The following is a 20,944-nucleotide window of genomic DNA, read 5'->3' as shown; positions in this document are numbered from 1 at the left end:
GTTGGAGTTTACCTGGATCTCTCTATCTCGCTTTCACTCTCTCTCTGCCTGTCCTCTCATCTAATTATTAATGAATGCGGTTTCTGTTGAACCTCGGAGAAGTGTCAGTGCTCCAGTGATCTGAGTTTTAGGAAATCTTGACATTTAAGACAGGGATGCATAAAAATACATGGGCTGTTTGCTTGGTTTGCTTGTTTTCCTCCCTCCCCCTCTATGCCTCCATCCCTCTATCCCTCCATCCCCCTCTCTTCTCCTCAGTGGTGCATGTTTTCCACTCCCTCCTGGACTGTCTGGAGTTGTTATACCGCTGACAAGACCACATGGCATTGACGAGATATAAAACGGAGAGCCAGAGTGGATTAATCAGGGGAAGGCAGGGTCAGGGCTTAGAGGTCAAGGTTCAGGGTGTTCTGGTGCGTGCATTCTAAGACTAGTAGGCTACCTAGCATCTGTCTAGCTGTCTGTTGTTAGCCTCTCCTCGGTTCCATGCTTGATCTGGCTCAGTACTGTAGCTAGCTCAGTGCCCAGAGACACCGGAGGTCTTTGAAACAGACGATTGTCTAAACATCAGCCGTGTTCTCAGTGGTAGGAGGTTGAAAGGTTCACTGACCTCCGCTTTCCCCTGAACGGAACATGCTGCTGAGAGGTAGATTACTCAAGTGCTTCAAGAAGTAAACATCCACACATTTTCTATAGATTCATTTTTTTTCATTAGAGTGTCTAATTCTTCAAATTGTATAATTAGGCTGAGTGGGTCACCATGACAGTATGCATATGAAAATATGATTTATTTTGCACTTTGAGTCCAGCACTTGGTTCATAAGTAATAGATAGCACCTCTAGGAAGTTGCTGAGCCAACCCAATTTTAATGAAGCAGCAAACCATTGAGTAACAGCATATTTCCATGGCTGTATATATTTATTTAAAAAAGTTTTATCACATAAATCACGTTCTCTGTGAGTAAATTAACAGGGAAAATAAAACACTACTGTCCATGTAAATTCCCCCTCTGTGATGTGTGGAAGAAGGTGAAACCAGGTGTAAGAGGATGGTAGAACATAGCGGAATGCTGTGTTTCTCCAGCTGGCTAGTTGTCCACTGGGTCTCCAGCCTGCCTGCCTACACGCTACCTGCCTTCCTGCCTGCCTAGCCTGCCTGCCTAGCATGACTGCCTACCTGCTACCTGCCTTCCTGCCTGCCTAGCCTGACTGCCTACACGCTACCTGCCTTCCTGCCTGCCTAGCCTGCCTGCCTAGCCTGACTGCCTACATGCTACCTGCCTTCCTGCCTGCCTAGCCTGACTGCCTACCTGCTACCTGCCTTCCTGCCTGCCTAGCCTGACTGCCTACCTGCTACCTGCCTTCCTGCCTGCCTAGCCTGACTGCCTACATGCTACCTGCCTTCCTGCCTACCTAGCCTGCCGTATTGGTGAGGGAAAGGAGCCAGTACACACGGCCCCCTCTAGTACCCAGATCCAACCCAGCACTCTCCCCCTCACTCCCTCAGAGCCAGTGCAGTGAGGCAGGAGTGATGGGCCGTGCTGGGGGACAGATTGTCACCCCTCCTCCCCCTGCATCCCCCCCTTCTCCCCCCTGGGAGGCCCACGGGAGCTGGTGGTCCGGCCAAGGCCTGGGGCGGGGCAGAGCCTCCTTCCTGTTAGTGTGTTCTCTCCTCTCCTGTAGTAACTGCCATGGTCAACTATCTGTTCTTCCTCTAGCTTCCATCAGCAGCCTTGAGTTGAACAACACCCACAATCACACTCATATACTGTTAAGTTAGTTAACAATGCTTTATGGCGGGGCTGATCTTGTAACAGTGAATAGCTGGGGTGAGGAAAATGACCAGATCTCACCATTCTTGGTGGCCACAGTGTGTCTTCTCTGGCATGGTTTCATCATTGACTCCAGGAGAACAATAAGGTTCATCTTCATGATGATATCGTACAGTGCCTTGCGAAAGTATTCGGCCCGCTTGAACTTTGCGACCTTTTGCCACATTTCAGGCTTCAAACATGAAGATATAAAACTGTATTTTTTTGTGAAGAATCAACAACAAGTGGGACACAATCATGAAGTGGAACGACATTTATTGGATATTTCAAACTTTTTTAACAAATCAAAAACTGAAAAATTGGGCGTGCAAAATTATTCAGCCCCCCACCTTTTGCTGCGATTACAGCTGTAAGTCGCTTGGGGTATGTCTCTATCAGTTTTGCACATCGAGAGACTGAATTTTTCCCCCATTCCTCCTTGCAAAACAGCTCGAGCTCAGTGAGGTTGGATGGAGAGCATTTGTGAACAGCAGTTTTCAGTTCTTTCCACAGATTCTCGATTGGATTCAGGTCTGGACTTTGACTTGGCCATTCTAACACCTGGATATGTTTATTTTTGAACCATTCCATTGTAGATTTTGCTTTATGTTTAGGATCATTGTCTTGTTGGAAGACAAATCTCCGTCCCAGTCTCAGGTCTTTTGCAGACTCCGTCAGGTTTTCTTCCAGAATGGTCCTGTATTTGGCTCCATCCATCTTCCCATCAATTTTAACCATCTTCCCTGTCCCTGCTGAAGAAAAGCAGGCCCAAACCATGATGCTGCCACCACCATGTTTGACAGTGGGGATGGTGTGTTCAGTTGTGTTGCTTTTACGCCAAACATAACGTTTTGCATTGTTGCCAAAAAGTTCAATTTTGGTTTCATCTGACCAGAGCACCTTCTTCCACATGTTTGGTGTGTCTCCCAGGTGGCTTGTGGCAAACTTTAAACAACACTTTTTATGGATATCTTTAAGAAATGGCTTTCTGCTTGCCACTCTTCCATAAAGGCCAGATTTGTGCAATATACGACTGATTGTTGTCCTATGGACAGAGTCTCCCACCTCAGCTGTAGATCTCTGCAGTTCATCCAGAGTGATCATGGGCCTCTTGGCTGCATCTCTGATCAGTCTTCTCCTTGTATGAGCTGAAAGTTTAGAGGGACGGCCAGGTCTTGGTAGATTTGCAGTGGTCTGATACTCCTTCCATTTCAATATTATCGCTTGCACAGTGCTCCTTGGGATGTTGAAAGCTTGGGAAATCTTTTTGTATCCAAATCCGGCTTTAAACTTTTTCACAACAGTATCTCGGACCTGCCTGGTGTGTTCCTTGTTCTTCATGATGCTCTCTGCGCTTTTAACGGACCTCTGAGATTATCACAGTGCAGGTGCATTTATACGGAGACTTGATTAACACAGGTGGATTGTATTTATCATCATTCGTCATTTAGGTCAACATTGGATCATTCAGAGATCCTCACTGAACTTCTGGAGAGAGTTTGCTGCACTGAAAGTAAAGGGGCTGAATAATTTTGCACGCCCAATTTTTCAGTATTTGATTTGTTAAAAAAGTTTGAAATATCCAATAAATGTCGTTCCACTTCATGATTGTGTCCCACTTGTTGTTGATTCTTCACAAAAAAATACAAAAAATGTTGCAAAAGGTCGCAAAGTTCAAGGGGGCCGAATACTTTCGCAAGGCACTGTACATGGGGCTATAAGAGACACATCATATGCATCTTGCTCTCATGTCCCCTTACCATGATCTGTCACATTCTTTTATGATAGAAAAATATGTTCAGTGGTTTCTGCTCTCACACTTCTCGTCTGTCTTCAAGACATCAGAACAGTGGGATCAAGACCCATGATAAGTAATTGAATCCCTCTCCTCCTCTCCTCGCTCTGTCTCACTCTCCCATTCCATGTCCTCATGGAAAGAAAAAGGCCCCAGCTCGTAAAAGATGACTGGCCGCCCTACTTTCCCTCCGCTGGCCCTCCATTTGTCTATGTTTCCTGGGACGCCACTGGGGCACTGTGATTTCTGGGACAGTGACCAAGTGCTACTCTCTGTGCTGGGGGACATGGGTAATGTGGACAAAGTAGTTGACAGTTTTCTGTTTCCCCGTGGTTGGGGCAGACAGAGCCTTGAAGGCCGGTATAATGGACCCCAGGCCACTGAGACAGCTAGGCAGCAGTTTAATGTTCCAGCTTCTAGTGTCAGGCCCTGTGTAAAAGCCTCCCCTTGACTGCCATTTTGGTGTGTGTGTTGTGTTGTGTTGTGACAAGGCGTGTCATTGTGAGCATGACGTGACAGGAAGAGACACGTTGCTAAGGTGCCACTGAAACCATGGGAAGTGCATCCTTCTATCATTCTCGACCCCTCCCTCCTCTCTCCCTCTCTCTCTCTGTCCTCCAGTAATGCACCCATCCCTCTCTCCCTCCTGCCCCTCTTTTTTCCTCCTTTAGTAGTGTTGCTGTAGTCCCCTCTTCCCTCTCTTCCTGTAGCATGTCAGATTTGATTGTTCTTTGGCAGGAGGGAAAGCAGGGCCTGACATTTCTCACTGATGTTTAAAAAACATATTGTTTGCTAAGAGAGAGTGGGAGAGAGAGCGCAAGATAGGGAAAGAGGGAGAGAGAGGGGGAGAGAGAGGGAGGAGAGAGAGGGGGAGAGAGAGAGAGATGGAGAACTAAAGAAAGAGATGGTGGGAAGGCAAGGACAAGGCTTGGCATTAAATCCATCTCCAATGGGCAAGAGAGGACACTCAATATTCAAGTTCTACTTGTGTATGTATGTATGTATGTATGTGTGTATGTGTGTGTGTTTATGTTTGTGTGTAGTGTCAGTGGTAGTATGTGTGAGACTGGTGCAATAAGCCATGCTACCTGGCACTTCTCTTTGAGTGCTGCTGGGAATGTTCAGCACTCCATTTTGACTGGATGTGATTTCTTTTTAACCAGGGCTGTCGCAGTGTAGCAGTGGCACTGTATGTAAAGCCTTGGGGCTGGGCTCGCTCCAATAGCTCTGTGTGGGGTCCTGAGTCGGCTCAATGATCCAGTCATCTGAGGAGAACTGGAATTAGCCTGAAAATTGAAACCATTGAAACCTCTTTTTTTCATGTGAGGGAAACGGGAGTCTCTTTAGCTAGCTAAGCTGAAGCCTCTCGCAGCTTTCTAGCCTCCGCTTATTAGATCTTAAGTGGTTGTGTCACATAAAGCAGTGAAGATGATATTGTGTTGTTCAAACATGATATCATGTTTGATATGCGCTTCAGAATGTGCTTTGAGATGACACATCAACAATGACACATTAACAGTCTCGAGGGGATTGTCAGACTACTTTTACCAGTAGCCATAAAGGATGCCTTGTTCTTCTTCTCTCTGAATATGAAGTAGGGTCATAGCGTTATATCAGACGCTTTGGCAGTTCTTTGTTTATTCAATGAATCGCCAATCCTTGCTGTGCGGAACACAAAGACACGCAAGCTTGTGCACTCACACTCAAGCACACACGCACGACCACGCACACATACACTTACACTCAAGCACACACGCACGACCACGCACACATACACTCACACTCAAGCACACACGCACGACCACGCACACATACACTCACACTCAAGCACACACGCACGACCACGCACACATACACTCACACTCAAGCACACACGAACGACCACGCACACATACACTCACACTCAAGCACACACGCACGACCACGCACACATACACTCACACTCAAGCACACACGCACGACCACGCACACATACACTCACACTCAAGCACACACGCACGACCACGCACACATACACTCACACTCAAGCACACACGCACGACCACGCACACATACACTCACACTCAAGCACACACGCACGACCACGCACACATACACTCACACTCAAGCACACACGCACGACCACGCACACATACACTCACACTCAAGCACACACGCACGACCACGCACACATACACTCACACTCAAGTACACACGCACGACCACGCACACATACACTCACACTCAAGCACACACGCACGACCACGCACACATACACTCACACTCAAGCACACACGCACACATACACTCACGCACCCTCACTTGTGTACGTGCGCACTGATACAGTTCCTAGGAAAATCCCTATAAAGATTTCTGGTATGATATCAAGTTGTTTTTTTGATTTGGGAAAGGTGCATTGACGGTTCTCTCTATCATAAGAATATGCAGTGATGGGGAAGCTTCCAATTACTTCACAGTGGAAGAAGTTAAGCTGCACTAATGGTACCCTTAAGGAAAATATAGTTTACTTAACTGAAGTTACTTTGAAAAAGTAGTTCACTTCATCCGAACTACTTAAAACTATCTGAATCTGAAATGTCTTAGAATGCAAATTGCAAGAACAGACCACTCTGGAGTCAGATGTTAACACAATGTGTAATTTAGCCAAATTTAAATTAAACACAACATGTGAGAATTAGGCATACAAAATGTGTTTCAAGTGAGAATTAGGCAGGTCACCCATATTTTATCTTATTTTAGCAGAAAACAATAGTGTGTAGTTCCAAAAAGCTACACCATGACATGGTAAAACAGTAATTAATTACTGAACCACTACCGAGATGTGAATTTAGTTCCACTACCACCAAGCTACTACCAAATTTAATTAAATTACTAGTTGAACTAAATGTAGTTCATTACTCCCCAACACTGAGAACATGGAACAGGTGTTTGACAAAAGTCTAGCGGTATAATTGACAGAAGATCTCCTAAAGCCTTTGTCTGATAAGATAAGGAGGTGGATTTGGATAAAAGTTGTCTGTCTCTGGAATAAGAGACAAGGTGCTCTAGCCACCCCTGTTTAGTTCTGTCAGGCAGAGATAAGACTCCTTGAACTGCTCCCAGGAACCCAGACAGGAAGCCACAGGTGCCAACAGTGAGTCATTCCCTAAGCATGGCCCTTAAAAGCTTAATGCTGTCTGTGCGTTATGACTGGATAAAAAAACAATCACTAGCAGCTTGTCGTCAGTCGTTAAAGTTGATGTCCATAGCGGTGATTTAGGGGTAGAGGCCATAGACTGACACAGAGGCCTGTCTGGTCTAATTTATCATGCTACGCAAGCTGGGAGGGGAAACCTGCTTTCACCTCTTCTGTCAAATTGTCCTAGTTCTGATGACAGGGCAGAGAGAGGTGGAGTTACACAGTCCTGCACTATAGAAGTATAGAATACGAGAAGCTTGAACGTATTCATATTCTCACCCACCTAAACCATAATGACCACACCTGTGACTTCGCTGCATTCCTGCTCATTTCTCAACATGTTTTATAGTGAAGACATGAGGAAGAATGGGGTCACAGAAACAAACCAATTTGAACTAACAGATACTGTGCTGTAGCTATATTTTTGCACTAAACGCTTGAAGTGAAGCGCATGTCAGCTTACGGGTCGTTAAGAGCAGTGTCTGTGTGTATGCAGGAGCAGTAATGGCAGCAGGTCCCTGGCTGAAGGGCTTATTTGAACAGCCATATTTACTCAGTGAGAGAGAGCTAAAAATGAACATGGAAGAGAGGTGGCACACAGAGAGAGTGTAGACTGGCTTGGAAGCTCAGGGTGATTGTGTATGTGCATGTGTGTGTGTGTGTGTGTGCGCGCACACGCGCGCGTGTGTTCGTTTGTCAGTGACTGTGTTGTGGTGGGTAGTTTTGTTAGGTTGTGATTATTGTTATATATATTTTTTATTTTACCTTTATTTTACTAGGCAAGTCAGTTAAGAACAAATTCTTATTTACAATGACGGCCTATCAAAAGGCAAAAAGGTCTACAGCTGGGATTAAAAATTAAAAATACATTTAAAATATAGGACAAAACACACATCACGACAAGAGAGACACCACAACACTACATCAAGAGAGACCTAAGACAACAAAATAGCATGGCAGCAACACATGACAACTAATAGAGGAAGGACAAAAAACAAACAAAATAAAACTATTGTAAAATAGATTGTCTCTGTAAAATGTGTATAATATGTATAAGCTGAAGGTAGAAGCCTAAGTGTTATTGTTTATTAGTTTACTCCAATTGGGGGAAGGGTGGTAGGGTTTGCGGGGAATAATAAAGTTACAGTATATTATAAAAAAAGTATGTCTATATAGGTATGTGTATGTATATATGTGTATATGTATGCATGCGTGTATGTATATGGATATATATATTTACCAAAGAAATATACAGGGGATTGGAAATGATGCAGAGAATTACATTGATGGAAGCAACATTCTTTTTGCAAGATTAAGCTGATCCACCCCTAAAAAATAAATAAATAAATAAAATGTAAAAATCACATGACAGCACAGCATGGTAGCAACACAACATGACAACAACATGGTAGCAACACAACATGACAACAACATGGTAGCAACACAACATGACAACAACATGGTAGCAACACAACATGACAACAACATGGTAGCAACATAACATGACAACAACATGGTAGCAACACAACATGACAACAACATGGTAGCAACACAACATGACAACAACATGGTATCAACATAACATGACAACAACATGGTAGCAACATAACATGACAGCAACATGGTAGCAACACAACATGACAACAACATGGTCGCAGCACAACATGACAACAACATGGTAGCAACACAACATGACAACAACATGGTAGCAACATGACAACAACATGGTAGCAACATAAGATTACAAAAACATGGAAGCAACACAACATGACAACAACATGGTAGCAACATAACATGACAACAACATAAGATGACAAAAACATGGTAGCAACACAACATGACAACAACATGGTAGCAACACAACAACAACATTTCTTTATTTTTTTTATTTAACTAGGCAAGTCAGTTAAGAACAAATTCTTATTTTCAATGATGGCCTAGGAACGGTGGGTTAACTGCCTGTTCAGGGGCAGAACGACAGATTTGTTCCATGTCAGCTTGGGGATTGGAACTTGCAACCTTTCGGCTGGTAGTCCAATGCTCTAACCACTAGGCTACCCTGCAACATAACATGGCTGCAGCACAAGATAGTAGCATCACAAAACAGGGTACAAACATTATTGGGCACAGACAGCAGCACAAAGGAGAATAAGGTAGACACAACAATACATCACACGAAGCAGACACAACTGTCAGTAAGAGTGTCCATGATTGAGTCTTTGACTGAAGAGATGTAGATAAAACTGTCCAGTTGGAGTGTTTTTTGCAGCTTGTTCTCGTCGCTAGCTGCAGCGAACTGAAAGAGGAGCGACCCAGGGATGTGTGTGCTTAGGGGTCCTTTACAAGAATGTGACTGGCAGAATGGGGGTTGTATGTGGAGGATGAGGGCTGCAGTAGGTATCTCAGATAGTGAGGCCTAAGAGGGTTTTTTAAATAAGCATCAAACAGTGGGTCTTGCGACGGGTATACAGAGATGACCAGTTTACAGAGGAGTATAGAGTGAAGTTATGTGTCCTATAAGGAGCATTGTTGGCAAATCTGATTGCCGAATAGTAAAGAACATCTAGCCGTTCGAGAGCACCCTTACTTGCCAATCTATAAATTACATCTCCATAATCTAGCATGGGTAGGATGGTCATCTGAATCAGGGTTAGTTTGGCAGCTGGGGTGAAAGAAGAGCGATTACAATAGAGGAAACCAAGTCTAGATTTAACTTTAGCCTGCAGCTTTGATATGTGCTGAGAGAAGGATAGTGTACCGTCTAGCCATACACCCAAGTACTTTTATGAGGTGACTACCTCAAGTTCTAAGAGAGCTTCCTACTGCCTGAGCTATGTTGTTGATGTCAATTGAGAAGAATGTGGGGCATAAGATCGAGCCTTGGGGTACTCCCTTGGTGACAGGCAGTGGCTGAGACAGCAGATGTTCTGACTTTATACACTGCAGTCTTTGAAAGAGGTAGTTAGCAAACCATGCCAAAGTCCCCTCAGAGACACCAGTACTCCTTAGCCGGCCCACAATAATGGAATGGTCTACTGTATCAAAAGCTTTGTCCAAGTCAATAAAAATAGCAGCACAACATTGCTTAGAATCAAGGGTAATGGTGACATAATTTAGGACCTTTAAGGTTGCAGAAACCAGATTGCATACCAGAGACAATACTATAGACATCAAGAAAGCCAGTCAGTTGATTATTAAGTTTTTCCAACACTTTGATGAACAGGGCAAAATAGAAATGGGCCTATAAAAGTTTGGATCAGCTTGATCTCCCCTTTAAATAAAGGATGCACCGTGGCTGCCTTCCAAGCAATGGGAACCTCCCCAGAAAGGAGAAAGAGGTTAAAAAGGTCAGAGATCGACTTGGCAATGATAGGGGCAGCAACCTTAAAGAAGAAAGGGTGTAAACCATCTGACCCAGCTGTTTTTTTGGGGTCAAGTTTAAGGAGCTCTTTTAGCACCCCAGTGACCGCCTGCAGGGAGAAACTTTGTAGTGGGGCAGGGGAAAAAGAGGGAGGAGCATCGTGGGCTTGTCGCATTGGAAAGGGTGGGAGATGAGGAAATGTTGGATGAGCAAGGAGGTATGGCTGAGTCAAATAGGAATCCTGACTTAATGAAATGGTGATTAAAGAGCTCAGCCATGTGCTCCTTGTCAGTAACAACCACATCATCAACATTAAGGGACATGGGCAGCTGTGAGGGGGAGGGTTTATTCTCCAGGTCTTTAACCATATTCCAGAACTTCTTGGGATTAGACCCACAGAGAGAGAACTGCTCCTTAAATGAACTAACTCTGGCCTTCCGAATAGCCTGAGTGCACTTATTTCTCATTTGCCTGAACGAGAGCCAGTAAGCCTGAGTATGCATGTGCCGAGCCTTTCACCAAATTTAATTATTGAGGTGGAGTAACTCTGACAGATCACAGTCGAACCAGGGGCTGAACCTGTTTTTAATTCTAATTTTCTTTATGGGGGCATGTTTGTTAACAATACCACTGAAAAAAAAATAAGGTCCAAGCGTCTTCGACAGAGAAGATCAAGATGATTCTATACCAAGTCATGAAGGATGGCTTGCTCATTAAAGTTTTTTTTTCTTTGACAAATCAGGACAACTCGTTTCACTGAGCAGCCATTACGAACACAGGCTGTAAAACAGTGATCACTAAGGTCATTACAGAAAACACCAGACTGATACCTATCAGGATTATATGTGAGGATAACATCAAGGAGAGTAGCCTTTGGGTGTTTGGAGTCATACCTTGTTGGATAATAATCTGAGAAAGATTTAGGGAGTCCCATTGCTTTAGGACTTGGTCAGGTGGTTTAAGCATGTCCCAGTTTAGGTCACCTAGCAGGACAAATTCAGACTTAGTGTAAGAGGTCAGGAGAGAGCTTAGGGCAGGTAGGGTACAGGCCGGTGCTGATGATGGATGATTACATCCAGCAACAGTCAACAAATCAAATCACATACACATGGTTATCATATGTTATTGCGAGTGTAGCGAAATGCATGCGCTTCTAGTTCCGACAGGGCAGCAGTATCTAACAGGTAATCTAACAATTCCACAACAACTACCTAATACACACAAATCTAAGTAAAGGAATGGAATAAGAATATACATTTATGGATGAGTAATGACAAAGCAGCAAAGAGCTATTTGAAGTTTAATGCTTAAAACCAGCAAATCAAATTGTTTGGGAACAGACTTGGTGGAGACAACCGAGCACTGAAGGTGAACCTTGGTAAGATTGCCACTCCACCACCTTTGGAAGGTCTGTCTTGCCGAAAAAGGTTATAACCAGAAAGGTTAACATCAGTGTTCAAAATACTCTTTCTTAACCACTTCTCAGTAAGGACCAACACATCTGGATTGGAGCTGTGAACCCACACTTTCAATTGATCCATTTTAGTGTTAAAGTGCAAAAAAAAGAAGAAGAAAGAAGAACGAAGAAATCAGTGACGCAGATATCAGAGCAGAATTGGGGCTAGCAACAGTAGATGGGCCAGGGTGTACATGCGCATTAATACAATCAGGGCACGGCAGAGGACAGGGAGAGCTCTGCAGTGTTGATTCATGACATTTGAATGTGCATTAGATGGCAACGTTGTACTACAATTTCATCAGGGTTGTGTGTTTCACTGAAGCCTCGATAAAGGTTAGAAGTTATAGTAGTTATACATTTAAGTGAAAGCTGATATGCCAAGATTATTTTGTAATAAGTAGTGAACAGAGCCCAAAAATATTTTGTTTTTAAGTGCCACCATTCCCTGTGGACCTCCAACTCAGAACAAACCAAGAAAGATAACATATTTAAATGTAGCTTAAAAAACTATATTTGTAATGCACCAGTCTTAGCTAGAGAACGAGCACACTCTTACTTAACAGATGTCAAATGAGTTTCCAGCTGTCCCCTGTATCAGCCCCGCAACCAAGTTGTTTTGTTCTATGTAGCAGACATTTAAAGGAAAGAGAGAGAGAGAGAGAGAGAGAGAGAGAGAGAGAGGAAAGAACCCAGTAAGAGAGAGAGAGGAAAGAACCCAGAGAGAGAGAGAGAGAGAGAGAGAGGAAAGAACCCAGAGAGAGAGAGAGGAAAGAACCCAGAGAGAGACCATAAAGAGAGAGAGATTAAAGACTCCAGAGCCCAGAGAAAGAGAGAGAGGAGCAAGGGAGAGGGACCTAAGATGGAGGTCTTCCTCCCAGGATGTGACAGGCTGTTGGCTGGAGGATGCTCAGGAAGGCCTTGGCAGGCCAACAAAGACAGCCCTTCAGCTCCAGGGTGTACTTTTTCAGGCCTCAGAATACCCTTTGGCAGCGGCGCAGAGAGCTCTGGCGTGCACAGGCCCCAGAGACGGACGGACGGGGAAGTATAGGCCTGCTCGCCTCGCTTTTATTTACTCAGGCTGATGAGACCTGGGCATTTCTTGTCTGGGTGAAGTAGGGAAAAAACAGAGCCTCTCTCTCTCTCTTTCCTCTTACGTCTCCTGGGGTTGAACAGTACTTTCCATCTGCCGTTGTTCACACACTTGTCTTGGCTGTGTGTGTGGGTGTGTGTTGGGGAGGGGGTTGTGTGTGTGTGGGTTACCTGAGCTCTTGTCCTCAAGTGCTACCCCCATGGTGATATATGAAAAACATATAAAATATGCCTTGGTGATGATAGGGGCAGCAAAACATATAAAATATGCCTTGGTGATGATAGGGGCAGCAAAACATATAAAATATGCCTTGGTGATGATAGGGGCAGCAAAACATATAAAATATGTTATATAGTGAACACAAGTTATCTAGCTACGAGGGGTCAGTAACCACCTGTTTGCCAAAAAGCCATATCAGTGCATCTTTTGAATTGCACACCGACATCCTTTCAAAACAATGTCAAGTGTTAGTGGGAATAGCAACAGTTCAGAGAAAGCAGCGTAGATATCATTCAGAAGACATTAGGTCACACAGGTACGATTAACAAACTGTAAAGTACCTGGAATACTGTACTCACAGGTCCAATGTCAACACAGCTGTAAGGTCTACATACATATATCATCAATTCACTTGTGTTAATCAACAATGTGGCACCATGGAGCATGTTAAGTCAATTAAGCATCTGACAGTTCAACTCAAATGATGGCCCACATGTGTACATTACTCATGACTCCCACTCCCCACTCTTGGGTTTGTATGTTAACTAATGTATGCAGCTCAATGTAATAAAGACATTATATAAATAATATAAATCAGTCAACAAAGAAGGGAGGAGGCAGCCTTGACAGCATCGCAATATCGCAATGCCATCATCATTTAAGACAGGCGGAATTAGATTTTGCCTTGTATATATCTTGTTATATGTGTTTGTTTGTTTTGGTTTCGTCTCCTAGCTAACATGCTTGACTATAAGGCATTGGTCATTCCTCTCTGCTCCGCTGTCTATTCCAACCCTGTAAGTGTGTGTGTGTGTGTGTGTGTGTGTGTGTGTGTGTGTGTGCATGCGCAGATCCTCCCACACTGTGGGGGAGGGCATTCCACTGACTCACCCATCCTCCCTCAAAGCAGAATAAAACAACATGGATGAACTGGATAAAGAAAGTCAGTAGATGCTTTGGTTTTCTGCCTGCTCCTTGAGTGAGAGCTTGTGTAAAGTGGGCTGTGGGGGGGCAGGGGAATAACCTCTGACCCCATCTGTTTCCTGAAGATAGGCCCTGATGACGCCTGTAAGTGCTCAGTGAGGGTATGTTATCCTGACGAAAGGCAGATCTTTTTCCCCATCAAAAACAACAGAACGAGAGAGAGGGAGAGAGAGACTAACAGTATGTGTCAGCTGAAAGATAACATGGTGAAGGGGAAGGTTGGATTCTGGAATGATGGAGGCTTTATGCTTTTCCCCCAGCCGTCCCATAAATAAATAAGTCAAATACATCTGTGCAGTTTCCTCTTGTTTTTCCCGTTCCAATGCAGGTTTTGGCCTTTTGACTTGGGATTTTTTTCTGAAGGGGTGAAATTACGTGGTTTTATTCAAGTAAAGAAGTTCACAGCACTTAGAATTGGGCGACGAATAGCCCATTGTGATAATGATAAAAGCGAGGGTACATTGGCAGTTGTTCTGATGTCCCCAGGTCATTCACTGCACCTGCTTGTCCTTGGGTGAGGTATTTATCCTCCCCCACGCTTCCCCCATCACTCTCTCTCTGACCTCACCTTAACCCTTCACAGTGCCCCCTGGCACACCTTATCTATCCAGCACCGGCTGCCTTATGGCTCAGTTTAGCCAGCACTCACTCTGCTCAGCCAATATTCTATAATCTAATATCTAGAACAGATTAATGGTCAGAACAAACCGCGTTTCTCTTAAAAAGTTGCTCATTTTGCAGTTGAGACGGGAGTGTTGTTTTTGCATATTTATGTACAATGTGTTTCCATTTCTGTCTTTGTTTCAAATCTCCCTTTTGACTTTTGTTTTCTTGTCTCCGTTGACGTAAGGTCATTTTAAAGCCTATTATTTCATAGAAGCTATTCAGGTAATTGCTAAAAAATAATAAACATGTCCTAATTTACCTCATGTGGGGCTTACATCTTGAAGCTCCCCATTGCCTTGTGTTGGGGTTTAAATGTCAGAGAGTTTGCATTGTGAGTCACGGTGGGCTAAGCCATTACATGGCCCCATACAAGGTTAATTGTGGTAAAAGCGCTTTCATTTTTCTTTCCTTACCTGTAATTATACTTTAAATAGCAGGTTGAAATGTACAATTTTAGATAACTCCTAAGATGAGGCATTGTTTCCTGTGAGAGGCAAGCATAACGCAGTAACAAGAGAAAAAATGTCAAAGTAACAAAGGAATGTAAACTCATACTTAGCTACCTTGCAATTACCATAATGACTAATGCCACAGCAGCCAACCTTTACTATTTAACAGAGCTGAGACAAATGAGTTCCTAATGCAATCTGACAAAACACCTCTCTCTCCCTCTCCCTCTTGTTCCCCACTTTCTCTTACCTCTCTCTCCCTCTCTCTCCCCCCTCTGCTCTCTCTCTCTCTCTCTCTCTCTCTCTCTCTCTCTCTCTCTCTCTCTCTCTTCTCTCTTTATGAACCTGTATCTATGTACAGACGGTGTTGATCTCGATGATGACCCATCCTGTTCTTGGCCTGCATCATCTCCATCCAGTAAAGACCAGACTTCCCCTGGCCACTGCGAAGACTATGATTTTGGCGAGGATGAAGGGGGCCCTGGCCTACCGTACCCGTGCCAGTTCTGTGACAAGTCCTTTAGCCGTCTGAGCTTTCTCAAGCGCCACGAGCAGAGCCACGGTGACAAGCTCCCCTTCAGTTGCACCTTCTGCAGCCGCCTGTTCAAGCACAAGCGCAGCCGCGACCGGCATGTCAAGCTGCACACCGGCGACAAGAAATATCATTGTGGCGAATGCGACTCGGCCTTCTCACGCAGCGACCACCTCAAGATCCATATGAAGACCCACGCCTCCAACAAGCCCCACAAGTGCCCTGTGTGCCGCCGGGGCTTCCTCTCCTCCAGCTCCCTCCACGGACACATGCAGGTACACGAGCGGGGCAAAGACAGCAGCAGCAGGGGGTCAGGCAGTGGATTCTCCAAGGAGGAATGGAAGCTGAAGGAGACAAGGAAGTGCAGCCGCTGTGAGGAGGGCTTTGACGTCCCTGAGGAGTTGCAGAGGCACATCGCTGAGTGCCACCCTGAGTGCTCTCCATCAGAGGACGGGGGCCTGTGCGGTGCCCTGCAGTGCATCTACTGCCACGAGCCCTTCAGCGATGAGGGCATCCTGCTGACCCACATTGACCAGGCCCACAGCCATGACCGCAAAGGTCACTGCTGCGCCGTCTGCTCCGAGCACTTCCTCTCCGTGGAGGACCTCTATGCCCACATGGACAACCACCAACTCCCTGAGTCCAGTAACCACAGCAACAGCCCTTCCCTGCTCACCGTGGGCTACACCTCTGTCTCCAGCACCACCCCGGACTCCAACCTCTCCGTCGACAGCTCCACCATGGTGGAGGCCGCCCCACCTGTGCCCAAGACCCGGGGGAGGAGGAAGAGGGCTGCCCAACACACCTCACATGATGTCGGGGGACGCTCCTCCAAGCAGCCCAAGATCTCCTACAGCTGCATCTACTGCAACAAGCAGGTGTTCAATAGCCTGGCCGTACTTCAGATACACCTGCGGACCATGCACCTTGACAAACCTGAGCAGGCACACACCTGTCAGTTCTGCCTGGAGTTGCTGCCCTCCCTGTTCAACCTGAGTGAGCACCTAAAGCAGGTGCACAACGCCGAGGACCATGCCGCCCTGGTGGCCAGCCTGCCCGACGCCTTGCTCCAGTGTAACTTCTGCACTGAGGTGCTGAGCAACCTCAATGCTCTTCAAGAACACATCCGCTGCTCCCACAGCTTCCCCAGCCCTGTGGCTAAGGAGAGCAATGCCTTCTTCTGTCCCCAGTGCTTTATGGGGTTCCTGACCGAAGCCACGCTGGAGGAGCACGTCCGTCAGACCCACTGCGAGGCGGGCAGCCTGCGTTTCGACTCCCCCCTGGCGGTGACCCCCAAGGAGCCCGTCATGGAGGTGTACTCCTGCTCCTACTGCACCAACTCGCCAATCTTCAACAGCGTTCTGAAGCTGAACAAGCACATCAAAGAAAACCACAAGAACATTCCGCTGGCACTGAACTACATCAACAATGGAAAGAAGTCTCTGCGGACCCTCAGCCCTTCCTCACCCATATCGATTGATCAATCTTTCCTTCATGGTTCCTCCTCTCGTGGCAATCGTGGCATTAGCGAGTTCATCTGCAACCAGTGTGGGGCCAAGTACACCAGCCTGGACCTGTTCCAGACCCACCTGAAAACTCACCTGGACGGGATACAGCCCCAGCTCACCTGCCCCCAGTGCAGCAAGGACTTCCCCAACCAGGAGTCCCTGCTGAAGCATGTGACAGTCCACTTCACCATCACCTCTACCTACTACATCTGCGAGAGCTGCGACAAGCAGTTCACCTCAGTGGACGACCTGCAGAAACACCTGCTGGAAATGCATACGTTCGTGTTCTTCCGCTGCACCCTGTGCCAGGAAGTGTTTGACTCCAAGGTGTCCACTCAGCTTCACCTGGCCGTCAAGCACAGCAACGAGAAAAAGGTGTACCGCTGTACCTCATGTAACTGGGACTTCAGGCACGAGGCCGACCTGCAGCTGCATGTCAAGCACAGCCACCTGGAGAACCAGGGCCGGGCCCACCGCTGCATCTTCTGCGGGGAGTCCTTCGGCACGGAGGTGGAGCTGCAGTGCCACATCACCACCCACAGCAAGAAGTATAACTGCCGCTTCTGCAGCAAAGCCTTCCAAGCCATCGTACTTCTGGAGAAGCACCTGAGGGAGAAGCACTGTGTGTTTGAGGGAAAGGCCCAGAACTGTGGCGCCAATGGATCGACCACCGGAGGAGTGGACCACCACCCGGCGACCAAGGACGACGCAGAGCTACAGGGTCTGTTGACCAACAACCATGGTGTAGGGGTGGCAGGATCAGGGGGCGTGTTGGAGTCCCCAAACAACCATGATGGGAGTGAGGAGGAGGTGGACACCGCTGACCCCTTGTTCGGGTGCGACATCTGCGGGGCATCGTACACAATGGACTCCCTCCTCACCAACCACCAACTCCGAGACCACAACATCCGCCCGGGCGAGAGCGCCATGGCGAAGAGGAAGTCAGACATGATCAAGGGCACCCACAAGTGTAATGTTTGCCAACGCACCTTCTTCTCAGAGGCAGGTCTGAGGGAACACATGCAAACCCACCTGGGCCCCGTCAAGCACTACATGTGTCCTATCTGCGGAGAGCGTTTCCCCTCGCTGCTCACACTGACCGAGCACAAGGTCACCCACAGCAAGAGCCTAGACACAGGCAGCTGCCGAATCTGCAAGATGCCCCTGCAGAGCGAGGAGGACTTCATGGAGCACTGCCAGATGCACCCAGACCTGAGGAACTCCCTGACGGGCTTCCGCTGTGTGGTGTGCATGCAGACCGTCACCTCCACCCTGGAGCTCAAGATTCACGGCACCTTCCACATGCAGAAGACTGGCACAATATCCACCAACCACCCCATCGGCCGCACCACCAATCTGGCTTCCCACAACCACCATCATCACCAACAACACCACCAAGTAAACCAGAAGCTCTTCAAGTGTGCCTCGTGCCTGAAGGAGTTCCGGTCCAAATCTGACCTGGTGAAGCTAGACATCAACGGGCTGCCGTACGGGCTGTGTGCCGCGTGTGTCAGTGCCGCTGGCTCAAAGAGCTCCAGCCCCAAGGTAATGAACGGAGGCAGGCAGCAGCAGGGAGGGGGAGGAGCCACAACCCCAGCCATGCCTGCAGCAGCATGGACTGCTCATATGGAGAGTCTCAGCCCCGGGGAGGGGAAAGGCAAGCTGGCCCATTCATCGTCATCGTCCTCCTCCTCTATCTCCTCAAGCGCCGCCAAGACTCGATGTACCAGCTGCAATGTGAAGTTTGAGTCAGAGGCGGAGCTGCAGAACCACGCCCAGACGGTGCACAGGGAGCAGGGAGGGGACTGCAACAGCGGGCAGCTCAGGACCCCACAGATCTCCCCCATGCCCAGGGCAAGCCCCTCACAGACTGAGGAGGTAAGGGACTTTAATACAATGTAAATAAACAAAAGGTGCCGGTTTCCCTGAGAGAGATTCAACCTAGTCCTACACTAAAAAGCTATTTTAATGGAGATTCTTTATTGACCATGCTTTTTATTCCTGGACTAGGCTTCATCTGTGTCAGGGAAACCGCCCCTATGATAAAACATATCTTATAAAATTACCAAATTAGAAAAGTACCAGAGTTTTTTGGTTGTCCAGTGAGCTTGTTAATTAATCACAGAGTATACAAATTAGTTTCAGATTTGTATCCAAAGAACTGCTCAGAACTACTCAGAGTGCTCAGTAAGAATGTGACATTGACATAGTATAAAACCCTGTGTCCTTGTGTTGTCTTTTCCTCCTGGTCTCTTGCTCAGAAGAAGACCTACCAGTGCATCAAGTGTCAGATGGTCTTCTACAGCGAATGGGACATCCAGGTCCACGTGGCCAATCACATGCTAGGTAGGAGAGGTGACTCATTTCATATTTCTCTCCATGTTTATGGTCACTTGTTTTGAGGTACTGTCTAATGTAGTCATACAAAGGAATATCTGTTGATATGTTGTTAATTATTCAACATATTTCCCGAAGATATTCCATTTACACTCAATTTTTTTCATTTTGCAGACGCTCTTATCCAGAGCATATTGTTTCATATTTGGCTTTAAATCTTTCACACTCTCCCCAGATTGCAGTACTAAATACACCCTTTGTTGTAACAAAAATAATTACTGTAAGCATAACTATAGAATATAAAATCTTCTATTTTTATACCTTGTGAATATGTGATGAAAGCCTCTGGGATGCACAAGCATGAACATTGTGTGAGCCTGCTTTTGATTTTCAGATATTCTTGTCTGTCAATGCTGAAATGCCTGATCCTGTATGAAATGTATGAAAACAACAATGTAGTACAATTTGATGCATGTAGACTAAGTTCATCGAACAAGAATCTAGATAAAAACCCTTTATTCAAATGTTATTCAACACATTAATATTCTGAATGCTTAATTAAAACACAAAGAGCATACCCTCTCCTGTTCTATAATTCTCAAATGTCTTTACTTTTGGCTTTCATTTGTATGCAGGTAGAATCATTTGCAGAGAAAACACAATTCACTACCCAGGCTTCTTTCTTTCTTGCCTGCAGTAAGTAGGCGTCTGAATTCCAGTCTCACCTTCCTTTATTCATTCATTTATTCAACTCGTTTGGCGTCTCTTTCATTACACTGCATTATCTGTTGTCTTCAGTGGGAGAGAGACTCATTGATCTGGAACCAACCTGCCTCTCTGTTTGGGACGCGCTCCTAGGCGCAGGTGAATTTAAACACGGTGGGCAATTCTATAAGGACCGGTGGGCAATTCTATCAGGAACACACTGTTTGTGCATAAACAATCAGGCATGTGATTTCTGATTTTGAGCTGTGTTTGAGCTGTGTGTGTGTGTGTGTGTGTGTGTGTGTGTGTGTGTGTGTGTGTGTGTGTGTGTGTGTGTGTGTGTGTGTGTGTGTGTGTGTGTGTGTGTGTGTGTGTGTGTGTGTGTGTGTGTGTGTGTGTGTGTGTGTGTGTGAGAGAAAGTGTGTAGCTATGTGTGTGGTTGGTTTGTATTCATCTGATCTGATCTCTCTACACTTTACTGGGGGTGCCTAATACATCACCATGCTAGCGCTAGTCCTCTCAAAACACCTCCCCCTACTGGTTACTTTAAGTCTTTCAGCCACACAGACAGGCATGCTATTCCCCCATAATGTTAGAATCCAAACAGTTTCAGAAAACCAAATCTGAAATTACTTTATTTGGAATAAATACAAATGTGCAATGGATCAAAATCAATTATTGATTGATCGAATGCGTTTTGTTAAAGAAAGTATATACTTCAAATAGATTAAAGAGAAATAGATATAATCAATAAAAAGTAATTGTAATTTTTTTGTAATTATTTGTTAATTGCCTATAGTTATGTTATTACACAAACATTGTTCAGAGTTGACATTGGTTGGTTTTATAT

The 20,944-nt window shown here is 45.9% G+C and overlaps 1 protein-coding gene across 6 annotated transcripts in view; it reads left to right on the top strand.

The window, feature by feature from the left end:
- LOC110530414 (zinc finger protein 521) overlaps positions 1-20,944 on the top strand; it is a 184,633-nt gene that overhangs the window by 59,459 nt on the left and 104,230 nt on the right. For 3 of the 6 annotated variants that reach the window (XM_036986053.1, XM_021613442.2, XM_021613440.2), the window contains 2 exons: positions 15,374-18,930; positions 19,314-19,407. In XM_036986053.1, coding sequence (XP_036841948.1) covers positions 15,374-18,930; positions 19,314-19,407 — 3,651 coding nt within the window. The remainder of the gene's footprint in view (positions 1-15,373; positions 18,931-19,313; positions 19,408-20,944) is intronic. The other 3 variants (XM_021613444.2, XM_021613441.2, XM_021613443.2) reach the window with 3 other exon arrangements.

This window comes from Oncorhynchus mykiss, chromosome 8 (genome assembly GCF_013265735.2).
Source record: "Oncorhynchus mykiss isolate Arlee chromosome 8, USDA_OmykA_1.1, whole genome shotgun sequence".
Taxonomy (NCBI): Eukaryota; Metazoa; Chordata; class Actinopteri; order Salmoniformes; family Salmonidae; genus Oncorhynchus; species Oncorhynchus mykiss.
The sequence above is the reverse complement of the archived record's forward strand: the minus strand, read 5'-3'. Positions and strand labels throughout refer to the sequence as shown.